General features: G+C 30.0%; 1 protein-coding gene across 4 annotated transcripts in view; it reads left to right on the top strand.

The window, feature by feature from the left end:
• Positions 1–25,398, top strand: part of LOC122270573 (uncharacterized) — a 38,675-nt gene extending 13,277 nt beyond the window's left edge. The window contains exons 1-2 of one of the 4 annotated variants that reach the window (XM_087158432.1): positions 6,462–6,608; positions 23,055–23,930. In XM_087158432.1, coding sequence (XP_087014558.1) covers positions 23,068–23,508 — 441 coding nt within the window. In that variant the 5' untranslated portion in view covers positions 6,462–6,608; positions 23,055–23,067 and the 3' untranslated portion in view covers positions 23,509–23,930. Of the gene's footprint in view, positions 1–6,461; positions 6,609–14,299; positions 14,415–23,054 lie in introns of those variants that run through there. The other 3 variants (XM_087158434.1, XM_087158431.1, XM_087158433.1) reach the window with 3 other exon arrangements.
• The last annotated feature ends 2,033 nt before the right edge of the window (positions 25,399–27,431 follow it).

Below are 27,431 nucleotides of genomic sequence, written 5' to 3' on the forward strand. Positions count from 1 at the left end.
CTCTCTAAGTTAACATTGTTTACATGTTATTAAAGGGTTCCACTTAAAAGGTACCTTTTTTGGTACTAGTTCTATTTTACGCATATAGAACTTGTTACAGGAAATTCCTCATTCTAACTTTTTTTTTTCACTTTTACGTGCTATTATTTTAATCTATATGCTATAAATATTTTATGGTACACAGGATTCTTTTTTTTACTTGTGTAATCTTATTGTCTTTATACCCTGTCCCATTATCTTATGCGATTTTATTGCTTTGATTCCTTTTGAACTAGTGCCTGAACCTTAAATTCAATTTAATTCAACTTAAATTCTTGTTGGTATAGTAAGTATTAAAATTTATAAATTTAAAACTAATATTTACCTATAATTTTTCGCAATTATTTTCAAACTTTTTTTAAAAAACAATGTACGCGTAATAATGACTCTATAAAGGAAATTAAATTTTTTGTAATGATAAAATAAATCCCTTTCTTCTCTCAGAATTATTTCGATATTATTTCGGCGTAGCTTATTTGATACCAACGACAACACAGGATTTCATTCTTCATTGAAGCTTTTTCTAATGAATTTTTACAAATTTTAATACTTTATTGTTATTTAAATTATTTGGTAAACTTTTCAAAACATTCTTCGGTTGAGTTTTTTTAACCTTTTTTTTTAATTCAAAATGTATTTTTTTAATAATTTAAAAAAGAAAAAAAAACTAGGCAATCATGTTTATTGGTTGGAGCTCCTAATGGCGCATATGCTTTTTTTTTTTTATGGAAAACGAAAATAAATTGGTTTTAAGAAATTATAGCTTGCAAAATATTTAATTCTGATATTTAGTTCAGAATATTTCACTTAAGCTATTGTTTTTACCATAACAACGTTGAGTTAAAATTATTTAAGTCTGTGATGGATGTTTTATAGTCAATATCCAACCTACAACAATTTTTGACAAAAATATTATACAGACTGCCCGTTTTTGGTAACTATTTAAGTAGCTAAGCTTAGCCAGATTGATCATTTAAAGCAAGCTTCCCACAGTAAGAAGTTTAATTTTATTCATGTAGTTCGTATGAGACAGTATGTAGAGAGAGAAAGAGATATCCAAGCTGACGTTACTTCACTTCCTTGTCTTCCCAAATCCATCAATGATCAATCTGTTACAGATGCCACCAATAGGAATATGTTACTATTGGGATAGGAATATAAATTGCTCAATAGAAATAGTGCAAGCGTAAATTGATTGAATGATAGTGGAACACTGATCTAGTTCAGCCTCTAACTTCGGCATCTCTGTTTTATTATAATCAGAATTTCCACAACGGCCATATTGTCTGTAAAATTCCTAAGTAACGGTCATAATAACTGTTGAAATTCAAATTGAAAACAAATAGAAAATGGCAATATTTAATTTTTTCTGAAGTTCGTTTTTATGTTACATGATCGTTTATTATAAAATAAATAAAATGTACTCTGAACGGCAGCTATAAAAGCAATTGTTTATTGCGTTTTATCTGTGCACTAATGGTATTTAAATAATATCGGGATTAAGATCCAAGCAGCCGGACTTAGTGAGTGAAAAACTGTGCATACGATAACCTACGTCACAACTCACATATCTGGAATGTTATTCACAGTAATAACTAAAAATTCATTTCTTGGGGAGGAAATCGGTTTTTATGAATAAGCTTTTTCGTGAAAATAGTTGAAGCTGTTGTTAATTTTTTTCATTTCATACTCAATTGTGGCTTTTCTTAATATTGTTGCTTTTGGAAATTTTCAGAATTAATTTTTAATTCTGTGGCTATTTTTATCGCCATTGACGAAATAACTACCAAAGACACCATTTAAGATCAAAACTGGCTGCCTAATTTTCACACGAAGAGAAACGTAAAACAAAACACTGCCTAACGAAGCGTTACGGACGAGGTTCATTCCCACTAAAGAACTCAGACGAAAATTGGTGGGACAAATCATTACACAAATGATTTTCACAATTTTTCAGGATAATGAGGTATGTAAAAGAAAAAAATACTCCCTCAGGTTTGAGAATAGTTGCTCAGATAACGGTATCCTAATCACTCAGTGGAATGTGGCGACGACGTGCTGGCGACAGAGTCTGACCAAATCAGTGACAAGATTCTTTAACTGAACCCCATTTCTCTTTAAAACATTCGAATTCCTCATTTCGAATATTATATCTGGGTGTGATGACTTCCTGGTGGTGACTGAGAAGTTGCTACGGTTGTTACCATAATGGTAAAGAAAAAAAGGAAGACGCCCTTAGGCCTCATTCACCTGTTGCAAAAGTAGAAGACATCCCAAGAATTCGTGTGGAATTGCCTAATCTTAGATATTTTTTCATACCTCCTCCTCCCACATCCTTCTTCCTTCGGAACTAAATCTTGTGGTTTACTCTAAATAGTATCTTTACCAGAGCTGTTGCCAAATTAATGTTAGTAAATGGCTTTTATATTAATAGCCACATTCTAACATTTTATCGTGTTTTGTATAAAATTTTTTAATAGCGCTTAGTTAAACAAATTAATAGTTTCCACTTAGCTGACAGCTATTTCCAATTTATTGTAGTTGTTAGACGATTAAATTGATTCCAAGACCTGGATAAAATTGTAAGACATCTAATATTTAAATTGGATGACCATCTGAACTCATAATACCTTCACCTAATACGACCATCTGAAAATCTGACCTATATGAAATTGTAATAATAAATTGCGAGGGAATGACGTCACACAAATAAAATTCATTATAAATTGTCTATTTTACGTTGTTTTGATGCACCTAATCACTGGGAATAGGTCTGCAGAACTTTTTTGTTCATATATTTTTACATAAAATAAGTAAATAATACATTGAATAAAATTAAGCAATTTTATTCACTTTTTTAAAAGAAGTGTTAAACACTAAAATACTTAGCATTATATTAAAATTTAAGCTCTTGCTTAAAACAGCACCCAGTGCATAGACCTTTTAGAGCCATTCAATGCTGGGGCTCTGTCAGTACCAATGATTTGGAATACAAAACAAAATAGCTAATTTTGCTCTTATATACTATAAGACAATATTTACGGTCGCCACCGGTATTAGGGCGACTCAATAAAACAAATGGCTCAATAAAATACTGCCTGTCTGTCGCCTCATGATGATCACTTCTTTCTTCAAAAATGCACAAGGGCGATTTATTATTATTCTTTTATATAAGTAAATATGGAGAGCCGTGGTGGGTCAGGAGATAGAGCGTTCGCCTTCTAATAAGGTGAACCCAATTCAAATACCAGCCATGGTTGGTCGATACGGATTCCGCACCCGGCTTACATCGACCAGTGTTGACGTTAAATATCCTCATTGGTAGACGGACGGATCATGGGTTAGAGTCCCCTTGCAGTCAGGCTAACAGTGGGAGGTGTTGATGGTTTTTCACATCATGTTACGCAAATGCGATTTACTCCACGAAGTCCTCCAAAACGTCCTCCACGAAGACTAATTTTTCCTACCGAGTTCTACCAAGTTCAGTAGTCGCAAATTACAAGTTTAGTAGTCGTAAATCCGAAATTGGGTTCGCTGTTCAACAACGGTTGTCAATTATAAAATGAAAAGTAAATGTGGAATTATTATGAATACTTTATTTTGCAATTGTTTCTAAAAATTTCCTCTATTTTAGAAATGGAATGTAATGCTTATCATATTTTGATAAATGCTTCGAAAGTAATGCCTTGCAATACAATATAAACAGTTTTTTTAATCTTTAAAAATTATCAATTTTTCAAAAGTTTCTTTTGTTAAAAATATAGAACTGGCTCCTAGCTAGTAGCAAATATTTTTTTTTTAATTTTACCCTATTATACAACCAATATTTACAAAGGCTTTAACAGTACAACTGAAAGTCTTATAGAGGCTACAGTGATAAATCGCATTAAAATTGAAAGTAATAAAAACGTGGTAGCATATGATTAAATTGAAAGGATGGTTTTTAATTTGTTATCGCAAAAAAATTTAAAAAGTCGAACCCGGAAAATATCAAACTAAGCTGGGAAATTGCAATACATTTTTGTCAAAAAAATTGCAACTTGAAAAAAATTTTGCTTATGCATAAAAAATATGCATATATTTGTTAAGACAAAAGTGTAAGTTATTGGAACGGTCAAGGATCACGCGACAAACCCTTGCTTGCTGCCACTCTTAACTTTTGTAATGATGTGCTGTAAATCTAACTACGAAAAATAAATAAGCGAAGGCATCAAGAAGCACTCTACATGCACATGAAGTTGAGTTTGAATAATGATGCTTTTATTTCAATGTCTTGCCAAAAATGAAATATGCAATAGCTGTAAACAAGTTTAATTTCTCCTCTCCTTGAATTTGAGAGGGGGGGGAAACAATGACTATCCTTTTCATTCTCGTCACTGCAAAATTTTCTTACAACAGCTTTTAAATCTCAATTCAAAATAACTCATTTGGAACTCATAAAATAACACTGAATATTCCGGACGAAAAGAGAACAGCGCAGAGACGAGTCAATATAAACCATCAAAAGGTTATCGCTCAAATGCGTGAAGAAAAAAAAAACATCTTTTTTCTCCACCGGTGTCATAACCTCTTAATCGCCCTTATTAGCAATGTCTTTAGAAATGACGTTTTTAAGAAAGTATTTCTGGCTCATTATACTACTTTAAGAATCATTCCACTTTTGCGGGTAGAATTTTATTGTGTTTTTATGCTCAACATCAGCTACTTCAAGGCTTTTATAAAAACAAAATTGTTTTGGTTTTTTTTTAAATTGAATTAATAACACTTGATAAAAAATTGAATGATAATCTTGCCAATAAAATAAGGAGCATATTGCTTAACAAATTAGGATTATTTATAAAACCAAGTTTTGCTTATTATTTTGTTCTCCTTTTTTTCAAGCAATTACACCCTCTCAGAAAAATGTTTTAAAAAGTACCAGTTTCATTTTTTATTAATGTTAAATGAATCTTAGCACACATTTTTATTGCATTTTTTTACCACTATTTCATAAAAATAGTCTGACATTTTCAAAGCTAAAGGTTTAAGTGGAGATCATTTTAATGCGAATTTCACAACCTATTACATAACCTCCGATGAACGACAGCTTATCCTAGTAACGGTTTTGATATCACGTCGTTAACCTTCGCATCTTTACGCAATTTTAAATTCAACTCAGAAGACAAGAAAACATCTGTGTCATGTTTTAAGAACTTGCATACAGGGAGAGCATTTTGAATAAACTTAACCCGCTACATGAAAAAGGAAAACCAACGGTACGATTTCCATGGGTTAATATATTAAATGTTTATTGCGATGATGTTTTAATGAAAATAGATTTTTAATGGATGCATGAAGTGTTATAGTGAAAGTAGATAGGTCATTTACCCATGGTCAATCAATCACCATTTCTTCAGTACTGCTGAGGATATCTTGAATAAAAACTGGGGATATCTTGAATACTACTGAGGTTATATCTTGAGTACTACTGGGGATATCTTGAGTACTACTGGGGATATCTTGAGTACTACTGGGATTATCTTGAGTACTACTGGGATTATCTTGAGTACTACTGGGATTATCTTGAGTACTACTGGGATTATCTTGAGTACTACTGGGGATATCTTGAGAACTACTGAGGATATATTAAATATTACTGAAGATATATTGAGTACTACTGAAAATGATAGATCTGAGTCCAGAGTTAGAGTGAGCTATAGGACGCTGATGGGAAATCTATGACTCTTAGTCAATTCTAGCAATTTATAAATACTTCTTTATTAAAATATAAAACTTCTTAATTATAGTATAAGCGAAAGCTCATATGCTTACTAACTTATAGGGTGTTCACACTTTGGGACAATGATCCCAAAGCGTACTTATATAAATAAGTAAGCAAAATGCGTAGGAGGATTCTTATAAATTAGTAACCAATATTTTATCAGATGTTTTTATAGTCCTTGAAAAAAATCGAAGAAAAAATTTCCTCACATTAACGAATTTACAAGCGAATTAAAGACGCATACGAGAAGACTAATAATGAAAAGATACAATTCAGAAGAGGAATTTTCTATTAATTTATTTTTGAAAACTTAAGTGACAAATGAAACAAAAACTATATCATGCCTTTAATAACAAATTGAAATGTTTTACGTGGACTAAGTAGAGTTTAATACTCGATATATTATTAAAATTTAGGTTTTAGCATGCATTTTAAAATGCAAGAAGAAAAATGTAATTATTTCAAAACCTAAATCCCATGAGCAATTGTTAAGTTTCCGCGTGCAATCACCTATCAATAAATTATCACTGTTTCAAAACCATTACTGAGAGAGAGAAAAAAATTTATGGCATTATGTTTAAAGAATAAGCGAGACTTAGATAAGATGTTTACGTATTTAGAAAATAAATTATCTTTTTGAAACGTCTTCATTATCATTTCTATACAACAAAGAATGTAGTAGATAAAGGTATATTCATTAAAAACATTTTTATTGAAGCTAAGTTTTATTTCAAGGTGTGTTTTTTCCCTTCACATTTGTTATTCTTTGCTGTCCTAAGAACATCGTTTTTTTCCTAGAAGAACAATAGTAAGACATAACAATTTTCTTTTATAAAACCGCCTAAATTGCTACGGGGTTTTCCGTCTGTTACAATTTTCCTTCGTTTTTCCTCAATCGTTTATTTTTGTGCGTATTAAATTATTAATATTGCTTGAAAGCTATAGTTTTTGTTTACAAAAAACATTAACATAAATTTTGAAAAAATTATTTTGATTTCAATGCTAAATTATTTTATAAATCAACATTCCAAACTTAAATTTTGTATGGGAATGTGAAATAAAATAATCCTTTACGTATTACTGGATTTCGCAACGATGCAGAAAACCTTATTTTGTTTGCTACCTTCTCGTTACTCGGACTCAAATTTAGTTATAAACACCCTTTTATTTCATACGTAAAATCGTTTAAATTTGGAGCCATGTAGCCACTTCTGGTTTTTATACCATGATAATACATTCATAAATTTTTTCGACGAAGTAATCTCATTTTTTTATATTGAAAACTGAAGCAGTAGTGACTCGACATTTTTGTTATTCTAAGAATAGTTTTTACTTCTTTTTTCAAAATATACAGGAAAAAATTTTTTTGTTTGGGTTAGTAGTGAAAAGGAATTATATTCTGTAAATCTGTAGTAATATAAATGTATGAAATATTAGACCTTTAAAAGTACGAAACTAAAAAGCAATTATATCCATTCAATCTTGTTAATGTGTCAAAAAGTTGTTAAAATATAAATAAAAAATGCTTCAAAAGTTATTCAAACATTCACATATAATTTTTATCATTCAATTTCCTCTTTAAAAAATATTTCAACCCGTATGCCTGTCAATTTCTGCATTGAAAAAATAACAGAATTTCGTACAGTAAACAAAAAATTATGTCTATGCATTCGACAAAAAATAATTTTTTGTTTCATTCTATTAAAATATGTTGCTTTGGTCGATATGATAAAAATACACTGCAAGAAGATAAATTTTGTTCTTGCGATGTAGGAATTCAAATCATTGCACATTTCATTCTTCAAACATACCTTTAGTATGTCGTAACACAAACAATATATTATTGCTTCAAACACGTGATATTGCTGCAGATATCTCATTGGACTGTTCCGCCCTAATGAATTCTGCTATAAAGATGCCCTACTGTTTTGTGTCTTCTATAGACTCTCGGTATAGTGAAGAGTTAATGTTAAATTAATAGGCGCAGAAATTTCATGAGTCAATGAAGGGGGGAAATAATCTATTCTCTTTGTTGCACTTTGTCTTAAAATGAGGGAGAGGGGTCGGACTAATCGTGCAAGAAGTCGATGAAATTCATGATGACTCATTCTAGGTGATGAATCAGGGGAAAAAATATATACCTGCCTAGTGTTAAATAAATTATTGTTATTTGTTAAAACTTACCTATCATAGCTATGACTCACCGTGCTGTTTTATTTCTAGAATAAAAGTAAGACATGGTGTGAATCGTAGTATTTGAAGAGTTTAGCTTAAGGACACTTAACGGTGCTCAGGGGAAATGAATTCTCTTAATTAATTGTATTCCGTTGTTCAGCTGAAGTAGTGAATGATATAACAACAGAAGTGAAAAATAAGTTTTATGAAACTCTTGTCAATTACCCATAAAAGGGATGAAATTTAATAAAATTTTCCTTCAACTGCGGATCATTTGAGAAATGTTCACTTTAATATCGCAGAACGATCTCTTTAAAAAACTTCGAAAATGTTCAGAATTCTGCTTTTAAGAATGCCTTATACGTGATTATAAAGTGGGAGTTACACAGTCTTTAACCCCTTGACGCAGATGGGACACCGGTGCCCTTTATATATATATATATATATATATATATATATATATATATATATATATATATATATATATATATATATATATATATATATATATATATATGTATTATACTATACTATACTATACTATACTATACATTATAGTAATTTTATAATTCATCTTCAAAAATTCCTCAATAATTAATTTTGTAAATTAAAGAAATTTCAATATGAATAATTGTTACTCTTCGATCAAAATAACTGCAAATACGTACAGATTTGAAATTTTATTGTTAGGAAGTGAGCCAGCCCTGTTGGGAAAATTTTACCTTTAAAGCAGAAATGGGCACCGGATGCAAAATATAATATTTTTTGTTATTTTGACATAAAAGAATACAAAATAACGAAAAAGGAATAACAAACATGTTTAATACAAATTCTGCCTCAAAGGTTTAAAAAAGGAGATTTTGTAATTTAAAAAATATGCTTTGATAAGTTTTCGTTTATTTGGGCAATGCTTAAATTTATGCCTTATGATTTTGTCAATACTTGAATAGAACTTCTTATGAACTTCTTAAGTTTGTTAATACCAAATCCGAGATCCAGTTTGCACAATCTTACTCGTTTCATGATGTACGTTTTAAATAGCAAAGGAAAAATATTTGTAAAAACGATATTGAATTAACATTCAAAGAAGGGAAAAGTTAGCTTTTTTTTCTTTTTACACACAAAGTGTAACACAATGACTCATTTTAATAAATATTTGTAATATATATTTTTAAAATACGTGTCAAAAATGTTGTAAGAAATACACACATAAGCGAACTCATAATATTAAAGGAAAGAAAAAACAAATTTAACGAATCTCTATTGAAGAAGGTGAGTCTGTAAACATGAAAACATGTTGGATTGCCAGAGGAAGCAAAAAAAGAGTTTAAAGACAATCATTAAAAGTACTTCCAAACTTCAACGGGTAATCAAAAAAGTTTTTATGCTTTCACTCTCGTGTTCTTCAATAGTGATTCGTTAGATTTTGTTTTAAAAAAAGTTTATATTTTCCTTGCTTAAATATCAACCTGTTATACACAATGTAGAAACTTCTTTGACTCCATTTTTGACAAGGATTACAAAAATATATATCAAAGAAATTCCTTCACTCAGCATATTATTGGTATAATTCTAAAAAATAATTTTCTATTGAATTCATACATCAATGCTCAAAATTATCAATATATTCAAGGTATTCAAATAGCCTAAATTTATTTGTGTATTCACAATGAATTCATAAGTAGTGGATTCCAAAGCGATAAAAATTCATTACTCTATTTTAAGATTCTTTCAATGGTTTCACTATTCAAATTCAGAATAATTTGTTCAAAAACTTTCATTCAGGATTAAAAATATTTTTTTGCAATTACTATTACTTAATTCAAACTAAACTTACATCGACCGAAATGTGTTCGGAAACAGTTTATTCAATAATTTACATTCTAGGAGTGGATGCTTATAGTTCACAATTAATTACACATTTCATAATTAATCAAACTTGAAAAATGATGTTAGTTGATTTTGTTGTCACGTATTTCGTTAATTAACTTCACATATCGACATTGATTGATAAACATGAATACTAAATTAGATATTGATCATGAATCGAATATTAAATTTCCGTTCTTACGTAGTAAGTAAATTTTTATCACATATTTCCTAATGGTATTGATTTTGTGTACATTTTGATGTAGAATTTTCTGTAAAAAGCGTCAGTAACAATTTTAATCTTCAAAATAAAAATTTAATATTCAGAACATATGTTGCAAATTTTACGAAATTGTTAAGGTATTGAAATTTATAGATGTATTTTTATAAAGTATTTTTCAAATATAATTTTATTTTTGAAACTATTAAATGATTTAATATTCTTAAAATCAAAATTTTTGAAGGGCAAAAAGAAAACGAAAAAAACTTTTTTTGTTTTCTGGCAGTTTTTAACTTCTAGCTTGTTTACTTTGTTAGTTAACTTAAACTGTTATTAACCCTTTGACGCAGAATTTTTATTAAACATATTTTTCATACTTCTTTAATTATTTTGTTTTAAGTTGAGACAAAATAAGTGAAAAACATGATATTAAACATTTTAATGATTTCTGGTTGTGAAATACAGCGTGAAACGGTTTTTTATTTTTTGCATTGAAGATAAAATCTCCCAAACACAATTCATTTCCAAAACAATTATTTTTTTAAAAAAATTGCATTTATTTAGATCTAAGTGAAAAAGTTCTTCATTATTGAAATTTCATTACATTTTAAAATCAATTATTAATAAATTTTTGAATATGGATGATAAAAAAATTTCTAACAACTTATTTTTAGTTTTATATTTTAGTGCGAATATAATTTTGATAATCAAACTGATTTTTTTTTCGTAACTAGTAGATTGTTTATTGTAATTAAAAATTACCAAAATGTATTTTTGCTTGCATTTAGAGAGTCAGAAAACATATATATCTATAATAGGGACACCTGTGTTCTCATTTGCGTAAAACGGTTAATAAAAATGACAATTCAATAAGTTGCACTTTTAAGACGAAAATATATCAAACCAAAATGGCAAACCTTTTGAGAAAAATAAGAAGTACATTATTGTTCTTTACCTGTTTCTCAGTTGAAAGTCTATAATTTATGTATTTTAACCTAACGAACGTTTCCTGATTTAAACTTTAATCACATAGTGTGGTTAGCATTTGATTCCAGCTATTCTGAAGAATTTAATTCAATTCCCCTACTTCAATTCCTCTCTTCAATGTAAAGAGAATTGATAAGAAATTTAAGCTTTAATGAAATCAATTAAAAGTGAACGATTTTAATAAAATGAATGCCTTTTTTGTCTGCTCTTGTTTTCATCTTGTTTAGGCAGTGGAAAAGATAATTCTTAAAAGTTGCAGAAAAAAACTAAAACCAAAAGGAAATTTTTAAAAAAATAAATTTTGCAATTACCAATATATTTATTTATTTTTATTATCCAATAATATTATGCTGAGCAGTAAAAAGAACGATTCGTCATGTTTTATTCCAAAAATTTTTGTATCATTATTTAAAGAAAATTTATTAAAGAAACATTATTTTTAACAAAAACATTACCACTAAACTGAATTATATTGGGTGCGAATTTTCTGAAAATATAGGGTTGCAAAAACCTCTATTTAAGACAATTTTGTTTTTATTAATGCTTGTGAGCACTATATGTATAACTCATGAAACCACAACAATAGCATTCGCGATAGCCTTCATAAATACTGTTGTTTTTAATGGCTTTTAAAAATAATCTTATTGCAATTATCTGCGTGAGAATATGACAACAGATCAAATTTCAACAAATGCTTGTGAATTCTATTTACAAACCGAATTCAAAACAACAACAAAATTGAAAAGACATTGAAATTTTTCCCACATTTGTTCTTTATTTTCTCACTTTTTTTCCCCCACCACCATGGGAAAAACCGTGTGCTTTGGAATTAAGAACTGCCAATCTCACCGCAACTAAAGTTATTTACCTGTAGGTAAAGTCACCCAAAATCGCCCTCTAATCTCTGATCTTAAGACCTCGCGAATCCATTTAAGACGTCAGGTTGTATAAACACGGAGAGCTCTTAAAAACCGACCATCCGGAATCCAGATCCCTATCTCTTAAGAAGTTATTTCTAACCTTAGGATTATTCTTGTTGAAACTTCACAAAAAATGGCGAAAAAAAAAACAAACTAACTTAAGGGTGACAAATGACATTGACAAAAACCACGTGTCATTCTTATATACAGGAAGTTAAATTCCCTAAGAATGGAAACTTCATTCCTGAATTGTAATCATTCAATGTCTGAATCTCACGTGCGCTTGACATTTATAAACAAATCGTGAGTTTGCCAAAAGGGTTTGGGAAGATGGTTCAGGTGGTACCACACCCACGAGAGAGCATCAAAATAATTGGTATGCAACGCGGGCATAATTTGTGCTAACTTTAAAATGAGAGTAATCCGTATGCAGATAAATTGACTTTTAAATATTTCGTATTTGTTTGACCTTTTCTGTTTTCACTTATTGTTTAGTGACTGAAATGAGCTTTCTTAAAGACAGACATTTAAAATGTGATGATTGATTGCAAGCTACCAGTGGTACTTTTTCAGTTAAAGTTTATTTTGACTGTTAATTAAAATTTATATTTTCGTACCAGCCGCAAATTATATAACAATGTTTTTCACAAATTCTATATTTCATTTAACTTAAAAACGTATACATTGATTGCGTCGTCACCTTAACTATAATTAATTAGAGAATTTTTTTTTAAATTTTATTGCTCGTTTAGATGAAAGATAACAAAAAAAAATTTTAAATATTGAACTTCCTATGCATTAAACTTCTCTTCCAATTTTTTTTTCTTTTTACGAACGAGTTAAATTTTCTATGGGTAAAATTTATTTTATATAATCTGACAAACAGAAAAATGAACTAGCTAAGAATAAAGAAATAGAAATAAAAACTTCCACCAATATATATATTCCAAGTGACGATTTCGTAAAAATGATTTTTAAAAAAATAGATTTGCGATCTTTTGCATACCATGCGCTAGTATTTTGATAAAGAATTTTGGATGCGCTACATATTTTTGAGAAATATTATACATTGTTGACTATTTTTTATGTATACTACAAATCCAGGGGCTTGAGCCGCGATGGCTCAGGGTTCGCCTTCCAGTGAGGTGAACCGGGGTTCGATCCCGGCAATGGCTGGTCGATACGAATTCCGCATCCGGCTTGCACCGACCACAGTGCTGACGTGAATGATCCTCAGTGGCGGACGGAGCATGGGTTAGAGTCCTCTTGCCGTCAGGCTAACCGTGGGATGTTCTCGTGGTCTTCCTCTCCATGTAACGCAAATGCCGGTTAGCTCCATCACAAAGTCCTCCACAAAGGCAAATTTCTCCCAATACTCGATCCAGGAGTTCCCTTGTCTTCTGAATTGGGTTCAAAATGACAAGGCTACGGAGTTGAACATTAGTAGTCGTAAACCCCTAAAATTGGGTCGGCTGTTCAACGACGGTTATAAAAAAAAAATTCTTAAAAATCAGGGGCTTCAAATGAATTTAACTGTGACTTTCCTTAATATACAAACAGACTGATACTCCACCTCTAATCATCCAATGTACTTTTTTCAGCGAACAAGCACTACTATTTACAGCAACAAAAATAAAATTCATCTTAAGAAATTAAAAATAAAACTATTATTTTTAAAAAACATTGTTTTTCAAGTGGTTTGAAAATAAGAAAATAATTACATTTTTGTTGCCACACCTAAAACTCAAAACGGTGGACGAATGACTCCTATTTAAGTAATAAACTTATAACATCAAAAAATATCATTGATAGAGAGATATATAATGCATTTCTTAATACTAGCCAATCTAAATTTTAGTCAATTTGTATGAGTTTTAAAGTTTCTTCTTTTTAATTTCGTACTACTTAAACTTGTATTTAGCTCTTAATAAATTATTATTCACCTACTTTAGCTCAGTTTTTAAATACTATACGAGTTTTGAGTATTGAGTATTGTTAAGTGCGTCGAGCTCTCTGCTTATATAGTATCTCAGTTTTCAAATACTCGCATGTGAAAAGGATGATACAAGACTGAACAAGATCCATAGCTTAAGTAACGGCAACCGTCAAGTTCTGTCTTCGTCCTACTTAGTTTAAAACGAGTAAAACTGTCTTACATTCTAGTTTTAGAGAAGAAGTACAAGCTTTCAATGTTAAGTATGATCACTTTAAAATGTTGTAATCTCTAAAAACACAATCAGGTGTTAACCCCATGATTTAGCCAAAACGCAACCTTTTGGTTGTCTTCAGCATATCGTAAACGGTTAAAAAGATAAAGTAAATATTTTTAAAATGGAATTCTGAAAGAAATCTGCGTTTTTTGTCATATAGGATATTGTGAAGTCATCTAAATGGCATCATAAAGCGGCTAATTACATTTGTTGTTGCTATACCTGTTTCATTGGTAAGGTAAAATAATGCATTTAAACTTTCAATAAAATGTTCATATTAAATTGCCAAACGTATCAAGCCACTGAGCTACGGCTGCTCAAAATGATTTTTTGTTGTAATTTGCAGCTTTTAGAGAAATTTATATCCATAGCCGTATTATGACAGATGAAAATATGTTTTGAAAGTATCCAATTTGACTGCTAAACTGAGAAAAAAATATGAGTAGCTTCATTTTATTAGCCAGGGATATTTAATAAAAGTGTCTATGCATTCATGCGTAGTAGTTCGGCTACTGAAAACGAATGGTAATGGTTTATTTTTAGTTACTTCAATGTATTGAATTTTTATTATCAATATTATTTTTTCGCATTCATTAACCATAACTCATTTTTCAGAAATTGAGTTCGTATTTTGTGGGTCAGTGCAAGAAACTTGACCACTTCTGTTTTCTGAAGTGTGGGCGAGATAACAAATGGCATAAAATGAAATAAATCTCCCTCGCGGTTTTGATAAAAAGCAGACTAATGACATAACGAAAAAAAATAAATAAAAAATGATGCTCTAATTTTTTTTAATATATTTTTGTTTTTGTTGTACTAATTTGCTGATATCTCGCACTTCATACATGGTTAAGCATATTAATGTTATATTTTGACTATTACTATTCGTGAACATCATATTCTTCAAAATAAGGAAATAGTTTTTTATTTATTTATATTTTAGTTATCCTAAAATCATTTTTCTTGTTCATCCCAATTTTATTTATGGGTTACTTTTCATAATTTAACTTGATTTTTAAACATATAATTTTTCCTATTATGAATTCATTTACCATGTTTTTATTGACTCACTTTCGTGTGAGTGAGATGGGTACGCATTCTCACTAGTTAGAGTGCTAGAATTTTAAATGAAACTTGGTGTAGTGTGACAAAACATATTTCTATCGTTTACTGACTGCTAGCTGTCAGAACTTTGTGGTTAACTGAATTTATAGCCAATTAAAACTCTGAGAATTCTCTGACTAGCTAAAGGGCTAAAATATGAACTGGAGCTTTGCGCCGATTCACTCAACAAGTTACATTTATTTCCAGAATGCTGCAAGAAATGAAAATTTTTTGTTTTTTACTGACCACCTATGGAGATTTTCTTTGGATTTCAATATCAAATTTTTAATGCTTCTCTTTAGCTATTTGCCGGATATTTTCTGCTGTGTCACGTGACACACAAATACTTTTATTTACTTATTTCTTTATGTAACATAACAAAATGGTTCATAACGCAGTTTTTCATTGTTATCGATGCGTTTTTACTGGGCAGAAAATCACATTGTAGAATCCACATTTCCTACACCCATTTCCGTATTTTTTTAGTTGTCATCAGCATAAAATTAATAAAGTCATAATGGTATTGTTTACTGTAAAATATTTTTGTATCATTTAACTGTATTTACCTGTAATATTTATTTTTCTTATTCTACTCTTCTAAGATTCTTTTTCTACTCTTTTTTAATTTTGATTGTTTTCTAGATTAAGAGTTCAACACTAAAAAGTTTTTTTTTACGTTACTCTATATTACCTTATTGCGCTACATTTTAACATAAATTTATTTAAATCGGTGTCTAACTGTTTTGCAATTATTATTTTTAGGAGCAAATAAATTAATAAACTGCAATAAATGACAAATAAAGTGATTCGTTTCATTTTTATAAACTTAACGATCAGCCTCATGTACACATTGTATTTAATTTATGAGCCTGTTGGATAGAAAATATTAAATTAAGGTTGTGTTCTTACTCCATTATATAACTCCATAATATGTGTTCTTACTCCATTTATGTAAAATATAAAAAATTTAATGAATGAAAATATAAAGCTTAAATTTTATTTTCAGTAGAATATACAACTTTAATAAACGTATATATAAAGCCTGGGTTTGATCTTTTGTCCGAGTGATCGCAGAGCATAGTGAAACACCTGTTGATTTTAAATGATCACGTACCAAACTGGCAAAAAGATTCCTTCTCTATTAGTTAACCACTTTATGCCAGTGCTCCGTCAAAGTGGTCAGATTCCACAGGTTCCGTCGAACCAACAGTATCACATTAGTCAGTTTAAAAAGGTAATTAAATAAAAAAAGGAAAGTAAAAAAAATGTGGATCCTCTCTTTGTTTGTGAATAAGATAAATGCAAAGTACTTCACAACTTTCCATTTTTCTTATGTTTATGTGGACAAACACCCGCTAGTTTTCTTGACGTGCATTACCTAAACAGCCTTGGATGAGACACGCACAGACGACATTCTAAACCACACAACTACCTTTGCAATTGGGGAAGACAATCGGATTTGAAAAATGGACAAAAAACGAGAACATCTGTCGCCAAATGAATCTGTTAACGCAATCACCGGTAGATGACTCATGTTTTATCTTTTTTTCACGGTCCGCAGCTTCAATTTAACAGCACAGGTTTTCTCCTTTTCTGCACAGGTAACTAGTCTCCCATGATAGAGGGCGAAGGTCAGAAAATCATTCTTGTCAAAATACTAGTGAAATATTAATCCAAATGTATTTATTTAATCATCAGAAAAAAAAAAAAAATCTGATACTTCTTTGAGGAGAGGATTGAGAATATTTGTTTTAAAATTGTAAATTGTAATTTTTTTTTGTCATTAACTAATTCACTCGCTTAGTTAACTAATAGAGAATGTCTAGCAAACATTTTAATGAGTTTTACAGCCGGCGTTAAACAGCCGATCCAAGTCTGAGTTTACGGCTGTTAATGTTCAACTCCGTAGCCTTGCTATTTCGAACCCAGCCTAGAAGACGAGGGAACTCTTAGATCAAGCATTGGGATAAACTAGCCTTCGTGGAGGTCTTTTGGATGATTCTAGTCCGCATTTGCTGGAGAGGAAGAAAAAAAAAACATGAAAACCTCCCATGGTCAGCCCGACGGCAAGGAGATTATAACCAGTGATTCGTCTACCGTTGAGGATACTTTTCGTCAGCACTGTTATCGATGTGATCCGGACACAGAATTCTAACCAACCAGACACCACTGGGATTCGAACCTAGGCCTCCTCATTGGGAAGCGAACGCTCTATACCACCAAGGCTAGTTTTAATAAATTTGAGATGATCAACTTATTAAATGAAACTATTAGGTAACGCTTACAATCAAGCTTTTCTAATTTGAAACTTCGCTTGCGTACGCGCAACTTGTGATCCAAGATTTTTCGGAGAAACAACCCATAAGAAAACCATTCATTTTTTTCCCTTCTTTTCATGAATGTCCGATTTTATTTCAGATAGAACCAGTTTAATCTCTCATTTCCATATTTCAGTCATAAGATTAAATTTATTGCTGAAATTAGATCAACCTGTTCCTATTTTACACGATTGCGCCAACTGACATGATGAATTAACTATTTTGAGAAAAGTCATGATAAAACGTGTCATTTTACGGAATGAGCTTCAATGATTTCTAAAAGAAATAATATGTTGACTGCAACGTGTAGAAGGAGGTTCTGAACATCCATTCAATCAACGACTAAGCTAATATTACATTTCAAATAATATTATCATTTTAACAAAACATTGGAATTTTAATTTATTTTCGTCAATCAGCAGAGATGCAAACAAAAACATTTTCAAATATTCGTCAACCGAACTAAAAATATAAGTTGATCATTTTATGTATTCATGAAATGTAAATTATAAAATTACTAGCGGATCCCCAGCCCCTGCTCACTACGCTCGCGAATCAACAGAACTGCTTATAATAGTTCCTTTTGGATTGTTTAGCAATTCAAATAAGTCTTTAATTTCTAAAACTTTCATTCGATTTATATACATTTCAATGCTACTTAGAAATAACATTTGAAAAATTAATTCATAGAATTTCCCCTAAACCCTTTGACCCTTTTTTGAAACATATTTTTCATACTTTTTTTATTATTTCGTATTAATTTAGATCAGAATAATTACAAAATAGTATATTTAGCATTTTAATAATTTATAATTATGAAATACAACCGGTATTTTTATTTTTGCGTTAAATTAAAATCTCCCAAACTTGGTTCTTACTAGCAATAATTTTCCAAACTTGCATTTATTTGCAGTTATTTTGATTTAAGAGAAACAGTTATTCATCATTGAAATTTCTTAAAATTACAAAATCAATTATTGTTCAATTTTTGAATATGAATGAAAAGCAAGCTACTTTTTTTGAATTTTATACTTTAGTGCAAATATAAATCTGATAATCTAACAGATTTTCCTAGTATCCATTAACCTGCCTTTTTTTACAATTAACAAATACCGAACTATATTTTTGCTTGCAATTAGAACGTCAGAAAAAAATACAGAAAAAGGATACAGGGGGTTCCATCTGCGTCAAAAAGATATGCACACATATAAATTTCAGTGTTTGTAGAACCAATTTTTAAACCTTTTACTTTAATTATAAAGATCCTAAAATACATTAAAAAAACCAAAGAAAAAGATTAGAAAATGAAAAAGAAATAAAGCAAAGAATTTAAAAAAAATTAAGGTTGAATCAAAGAGCCGATGATCTCCGTTGATAAAACTCTCTTCATCATTATAACTAAAATAGAGCTCTAAAGTAATATTGAATCCGTGTAAATTAATAAGCATAAAAACAAAATGATGGAACAGTTTCTTTATATGAACAGTTTGATTCCTAAAAAGACCTTAATTTAAGTTTCGTGTGCAGATATTTTGACTGAAATGGCTCTACGTTTATTTAATAACTACTTTTTGAAGGCCTGCATTTTCCCTTATAATAAAGGATTAAAAACAGACTATTTCGAATGTTTTTTTTTTAATCTCTGGGGTATCTTTTTATACATGCGTGCCGCTGAACATTCAAACTTAATTTAGATCACTTTGCGGTTTTCATCACCGTAACGCTTTAGTGAGGAGGAGCGATAGTATTTAAAATTTAGTACAATTCGTGAAAATTTCTAACAAAGTTCGTCCATGACCTCTTTACTCATCCAGGCCACCGTGAAAATTGTTTTGGAATTTTTGAATGAAATAAAATTTTATTGTAGCCGTGGTTTTCGTGTATACATACCAACACTTTAAGTTAAATCACACGATCAAGCAAAATCTCAATTTGTTAAACTTCACAACTGAAGTTTTTTCTTACAATTAAATTACTCCGAATTTTATGAAATGCACGTTAAATGCTGTGGACCACACCAAGTGCCTTATTGGAATATTCTGAAAGGCCATATACTGTTTCAGTTGCAATGATGATAAATAAAAAATTTATATATCGACGTGAGTATTTATATTTTCAATTGGAAGTGTATCCCATAGTCCACTTTATTGTGGATGTCATAGAACATTTTATATTCATATATCCTAATTTATTGTGAAAAATAACCGTTTATTAATGCCAGTGATTTTTCATTTATTTATTATTTTTTTTGTTAGTATTATTTTTTTGTGAGAATTATAAAGTTAAAATGTTTATTTCCATGTTTAATAAATTATGTGCTGATTATTTTTTCGTAATGTAATAATCTCAAACACAATTTGTTTTTATGACATTGATTATGAACCTAAGCATAGGCAAACAATTATAATCATTCTCTCAAGTGTTTAGTTTGTTTGTTTGTTTTTTTGTTTTTTTACCGTTTCACAATATCACGTAATACTTATTTTTTATATAAAAAAAAATAATGATTTTAAAAAGATGGTTTTTTTTAAATATTTTTATAAACTCGCTATCGTGTCTGTGCGGGTTAATTCTTGCTATCGAAATATCGACCCTTTTTTAACTAGCTAGAACTCTCCAACCTTTTTATCGCCGTGTCAACGTTTGATAATTTTACCTTCGATAATTTGAGTTTGATACAACGTTTGAAAAATTCAGAATAAAGCAGTGATTTTGATAATTTTCATCACGGTGGAAAAATGTCGTCAAACAGGCGATACTAAAGTTTAATAACTTTTGAAATATTTAAGTTATTTGTATGTTCTAATGCCCAGATAATTCTTCACGGCAAGATAATATATATAGCTGAAAATCGTCACATTGCTTCAGGTGTAAGGCACTTAAACTATGGCTTTTTTATTTTCCTTAGTAACAGAGCTTCGAAAAACAGCTTTAAAAGAAATAAAAGCTAGCATTATAATTGCTGCCAACTACAACTAATAAAGAAATCTCCTAGAAAGTGAGCAAGTCGTAAAATGCCACTGGATTGTAAATTATTTTCCCGTATTTGATCTGACACAAAAATTATTTCCTTTTTCTTAGTCTACTTGGAAAAATTAGATTTTAAAATTTTTATATTATTATTTTCTTAATAGTTTAAAATAAACTTTTCCAGCTCTTTAACGAGGAGAAAATAATTGATATCGATTTTCATTTAGAATACATTTTAAAAGTTTTAAATTTACCTCTCTTATTTCAACAGAACAGAATAAATTGAAACAAATTCTAAAATTGCAATTTTACAAACGACTGCATGCGATAAAAGAAACAAAAACGAATCATAAAAGCTCATTTTGTACGTATGTTGGCAAGAACACAACTGAGAAGGGGAGAAGGTATTTATTCTTCATAAATCATGGTAGAACATATTTGCATATTATCAATCCCACACAATATATCATAAATCTAGAGAAAAGCTTGTTGAATGGAATTGAGAACTGCCTTTATGTTCTCTAAAGGTATTCATGACCTTCAAGTCTTTGTAAAGCTTTTAACCACATTTAACCTTCCCTGAGTTTGCATTGAAATTGAAATGAACTTATTCTTAATACCATATTAAAATTTTGCTATTTTTATAAATAACAATGCAGGCAAACAATAAAAAAAACAATTCATAATTTGTTTTGTTTTCCATTAAATACCTTGTGTTTAATTTTAATTAGTTTATTAATTAAATTCATTCTTAAAACATTATGTTTGAGTCGGTGTATGTTTGCAAGCATGGTGATTATTACTTTTTTGTAATTACTTTTTTTTAATATCCATCTTAAAAGGTTTCCCAAGTTCAAATTCCAGCTGTGGCTGTTTGATACGAATTCTACTCCCAGATCGCTTCGACCACAGTAGTAATGTAAAATATCCTCAGTTGGATCATGGGTTAGAATCACCTTGCCGGCAGCCTAACCGTGTTAGATTTTGTTGTTTTCCTCTCCATGTAACGCAAATGCGGGTTAGTTCCATCAAAAAGCCCCACGAGGAAAGCAAATTTCTCTCACTACTTGATCCAGGAGTTCCCTTGTCTTCTGGATTGGGTTCAAAATTACAAAGCTGCGGAGTTCAACATTGATTGTCGTAAATTCCAAATTGGGTCGGCTGTTCAACGTCGGTTATAAAATAATAGTACAAACATTTTTGTGAATTTCAAAAATTGTTAAGGGGGGCCAACTAGCCTTCTAATCGATGGAAACTTTGAAGATTTTTTTTTTCTTCTTTAAAGTGATACATTTTCATTAAGAAAAAAGTTGACAGCATCACTAAGTAAAGTACAATAATGTCCTCTCGGCGAGGATTTTCAGCTTCCTTTCATCAAAAATATTACTTTCTCTGAGTTTTAGAGAGCTCTCCACTGACACAATAGTTTAATATTGTTTTGAGACAATTTTATGGGCAGCCGGTAATTTTTCCTTTTTCTTAATTTGCATATATACATTCTCGGGTTAAAAACAATCCCGCCAGCTTCAGGCTTTGCCATCCAAAAGTGAGCTCATGGTTACTGATTATATTTATGACTGTCATAGACTTCAAAGTTGCTCAAAATGTTGCTAATTAAGCGAAATCAGTAGCAATTAAAAGCAATCGCAATTTGCGTTAACAATAACAGCTAATAGTGAACTAAGGTTTAAAAATAATATTATGGTTAATTTTAATCTTGATTAAAAGTAACTGAGTCCTTGTAAATTATATTTTGCCCACTCTGATAGACTTAGGATTATCATGAACAATGAGTTAATTCTATGAAACGGAGCTTATGGAGCACACTCCAAATTTTTTCAAACTTTTGAGTGTAGTTTATTGTTTAAAGGTTAACGGTTGTTAATCGTTCAACTGTTGATTTTTTTATTGATTCAATTCATTATTCTTTATTTTATAATGATTCTTTTATCAATAATTTAAATATTTCTTTCAGAAAATTAAACTACAATAAGTTGAAAACTTAGAGAAAATTAAAATACAATTCACGATTTTTACAAAATTAGGGAGCGTTCCTTCTCAACGTATTTCGATCATTCTACGTGCAGTTGGTGCACTTAAAGAAAGATCGATCGCTCTTTAAATTCGCCAATCAAGTTCTCAATTTTTAAATTTATAATTTATGTGAACTTTTATTTTGAAGAAATAGAGAAAAAAAATATATTGTCAGTGTGACGTTGGAAAGTATTTTGTATTAAAATTAAAAATTTGCCTGCAAAACAAGTGAGTTCTATACAGAATTGTTTATTTATAACAAAAAGAGAATAAAAGAATATCTCAATACTTCTCTTAAGACGAAAACCGATTAAACTTTTCAATTTGTTTTCGAACGAAATCGTCATAACAGTTTGGTCCAAAAGCTCCGAGTCTGGGAATTGTCCCAATGTTTATGTTTATCATTAACAATAGTACCATTATTAACATTATTTTTCTTCATTTCAGATTGTTTTAAAAAATGTACAGTCTTATCCTAAGAACGTTGCTCTTTGTTGGAACTGTTTGGTGTCAGTCCTCCGTCATGATGCCAAGAACATCTACAGCTCATTCACTGTTTCCAGCCATGGCACCCACAACACAGCTCAAAGTGGGATGCCCAAGAAAAGAAGATATCCACCCCTGTGAGTGCCTAGAAGTGCCAAAATCAGATTCTGCCAGTGGTGAAATGGAAATTGAAACAGTGGCTTTCTGCAAGACGATACGGAATGCGCAAGTCTTGCAGAATGCCATGAAGGGAATGCAAGGTCATATTATTGATTTCATGGTCCTGGATAGCTGCAAGCTGCCTCCTTTTCCTAACGGGCTTTTTTACAACGTTGGCATCAAGTGGATGGAGATACTGAATTCGACAGTTCAACTAAAACAACCTTTCTTCCAGTGTGCGAGTAACTGCTGGTGAAAAGGCAATTTGAAGTAGCTTTTTTTTTTTTAAATTACTGTTTTCATTTGTGAATTTCGTTCATAGATGTTGAATGACTTTTTTCCCGCCATTTGTGAATTGAGTTAAAAAAGTTAATTTTTTAAACTGTTATTGAAAAATTGAAAACATATTATTCATCATTGTGTTACTGCAAGTCAACTTGGTGTTTGAGATCAAATGCCGAAAGTTCACCTTGAAAACGCAGTTTGAATGATCCAAACTTTTCCTGAAAATTCTAATGTGGTTTTTATTTGAAGGTTATGTCAAGAAAAACTTGCAACAACCACATTTTTTTGATTTTTCATCTATGTAACTTGGCGGACATTCGGAGATCTTTTTAAAATTAACTTCATTAAGTAAGAACACATAAATGAAAGTGAATAAAAAATTTGTGTGAATCATCGAATGTATTTTATAGTTGCTTTTAAATTTCAAAGAGTTTTATATTTAATGTATATTCATTAAGTCTCATTTGAAACTATTATATGTTAAAATATTTGTCTCTTTTACAGAGAGAGATTTTTTAATCATTTATTAATAACTTATACATAATTAATTTTAAAAGTATTTATTAGTGTCCTATATATTGCAATGACAATTGAACAGAGTCAAAACATATACCATCGCAGGTAGGAAAAAAAACACACGTTTGAGCTTATGCCTGCAAAATGTCATCCAGTTTCATAGGCCAAGTGTTGCAGGGGTTTTGCTGGTAGCAATTCTGCTTCTGTAAATACTAATGAGTATTCATACTTTATTGTCCTGTTTCTGTAAGAACCTCAGTACGAATTGCATTTTCTGACTTTTGAAACCAGTATTAGAATTCTTCTGTAGTTAAATAGGTTAGAGTTCAAATTTAGGCAACCAGGTTCAACTATCAAATGTAACTTCTATAGTATGCCTTTTAAATTTAACAATGAACTAGAATTTCGTTTTCACTTTAAAACCTGGCAAAATTCCCTTTTTAAATTCTCTGCACAGTCTCTAAAGTGCCCAGAAACATTCTGAGACATTTTAGAAAGGACGAAAATCAGTTTTTACCATTTGTAAATAATGTAATAATTGTTTAAAAAATAGATAAAAAGAAAAAGGATAAGAATTATCTAAAACCAATATTTAAACTAAAGCATTTGTAGAAAATAGTTTGCATGAATTAGTCTTGAACTCAAATTCTTGGCATTTATGAAGCGTGACTCTTTATTGGTATAAAACATAGACATGTTACATTTTTAAAAATTATATAAGATTCCTAATTGTTATCTCTAGAATAATTAAATTGCACCTATAGCTCAACTCATTTGTTGTTGGACGGTAGGAGGTATTCAAACCTTGTTGCGCTTTAGATAATATATAGTCATTAAATTAATACTTTTTTCAAATAGAGGGGGAAATATTAATTTTTAAATCTTAGCACTGTTTTTAAATATTTTCAGTGAATTATTAGTTTGTTGCAAAATCAAACTTGTTTCCTTAACTTTTCAGCGTTACCATAAAAATTTTTTGTAGTTTACATAAAATAAATTATAAATTTTAGTATAACTACTCTTTATGAGGAAGAAAAGCAAAGATTTTAAGTATTTTGTTTTCAATAAAACTGCGGTAACAAAATTTGAAATGAAACTTTGGGTCATTGGGCAACATGTTTTTACGAGTTGGAACATGTTCTTCAAAAATCCAAAGTTGCAGCATGTTCTCATGGACGAACTAAAAATGAAAGGTTGAATTTAAAGGTTACAATTTGATGAAGTGTTTGGATTCATGGTTCATTTATAAGCCAGCGTTAACTCAGAATCAAAGATATAACTAAAAAAACGATGTTGAAAATTAGATTTATTATTAAACTTAATTTCAACATTTCATTATTTGATCTTTTGTTAAAAAGCTGATTGCAAAGTTTCGCAGTTGTCTAATGACAGCTCATTGCAGGTGTGTTTCTACGTGACAAGTATAGTATACAATGGATTTATCTATGATCGTGTGCTGACTTTGCGAGTGACTCACGTGGTGCGAATTTCAAATGATCGAATCTGCTATATTCAGAAATTTTTACTTTCTATAAGACTTCTCTGAAAGTACTCTATATATTGGATTGCGATTTTTCTTACTGAATATCTTCTATTAAATAACATATAAACTAGTAATAGATATTCTTTAAAACACATGTATCAGATTTTCTCATATCAGATCCAAGGAATAGGATGTATAGGAGAGTTTAGTGTAAGAAGGTATAACTTATAAAGACTATACAAAAGAGAAGTCAGGGGTCTGTTTAGAAGAAATTTGGGTCCGTTAACGGACCCTTCACAAAATATCTTTTCATCCTTCACAAAATATTTTAACTTAAATTATTTTGTGAAGGGTCTGTTTTTATCTTTTAATCGGACCCTTCACAAATTTGTTTATCTTCATTATTGTTCTGTTAATCGAATAAACCCTTCCCAGAAGTGGGGGGAGGGGGGAGAGACAGAAGTAAAAGAACTAAATTTTGTCTTAGGCAGACGCTTCATCCATTATTCGTCCGAAATGAATATTCTTCGTTCAGCAGTATAGGCTAAATACCAAATATTTGTATGCTGCATCACTAATTTAGTTGCTGCAATTGCTATTTATTTTTTAAATTTTAATTTTTTTAATTATAATTTTACAGTGTTGAGCATAATCCTGTATGTCTTTACAATTTAAAAACTCATTGAAAAAGTTTTTTGCAATAGCGGACCCTATTTGCACAAATTCACAAAAGCGGACCCTGGTTGAAAGAACGTTTATTTTATATTCACAAATTACGAGTCATTTTTTCACAATTTTACAAAAACGGACCTTTCACAAAATATCTGGACAGACCCCTGGAAGTATTTCTCAAGGAATTCATGTCTAGCATTTTTTTATATTTATTTATTACTTTATCTTTTATTTTATTCTAAATTTTGGAAAGATTTTGTGAGACTACGAGAATACTCACGAAAACCCACTAAAACAAACTTACTTCATATTCTAATAAATAGTAATTGAGAGTACAAAGGAGAGTAAAAAACCATTAACCACATTTGAACTATATTAAATCATATCGTAAAATATTATAACTTTAAAACTATTGTCCTTGTAAACTAATAAATCAAAATTCACGAAAAAAGCCAAGAAAGTTTACTATTGCTTTCAGCGCAACTGAAGCTATATTAAAAATGTTCTTTTTTAAAAATGCTTTAAAAAAGCATGTTTTTATATATTTCTTTTTTAAATAAGGTGACATGACGTACTCAAGTCTTGAAGACAGTCCTCAAAATTTCATGGTCCTCATAACTTTCCAACTCATTGAAGACAGAAAATGTCCCCAAATTATAACAAAGCAAAAAACACCAGGCTAAAACTAACAGATAAAAACGCCATACTCCTCTTTAAATAAGTTTAGCAAAAAAATGTTTTTTTTTTTTTATAATCGTGTACTCTTTCGTTTTACTAGTGTTTAAATGCAGAATATTTGTTGAATTGTGTTTAATAATAGTTTAAAAGTGCTTAGTAATGAAATCAAGTTTGATGGTTCTGCACCTGATATAAGTTATCAATTAAAACAAAATCTTTATTGCATACATAAAGTAATATTTTCCATTTATATGTGGGTGTCCACAAATCGCAAAATTTTCGAGGACGCTCAGCTGATTCGTCCTCAAATCCTGGTTTATAAATTTCACTTTTAAGACATCTTTCATTTTTCTATGTATTTTTATGGATTTAAGATATTGTTCAATCATAAAGCTTTCTTAGCTTTCAATGCTATATCTGATCTATTTAATCTAGGCCAATTGTCTATCGGCTTATGGACTGTAAAAATGTATAATGTCGAAGAAAAATTTATAAATCTTTAAAAAAAATTCAACATTTTTCACATATTTGCAGCATTTAAATTT

Source organism: Parasteatoda tepidariorum, chromosome 1, assembly GCF_982258835.1.
Source record: "Parasteatoda tepidariorum strain Cologne lab strain chromosome 1, Ptep-v5.0, whole genome shotgun sequence".
NCBI classification, from domain to species: domain Eukaryota; kingdom Metazoa; phylum Arthropoda; class Arachnida; order Araneae; family Theridiidae; genus Parasteatoda; species Parasteatoda tepidariorum.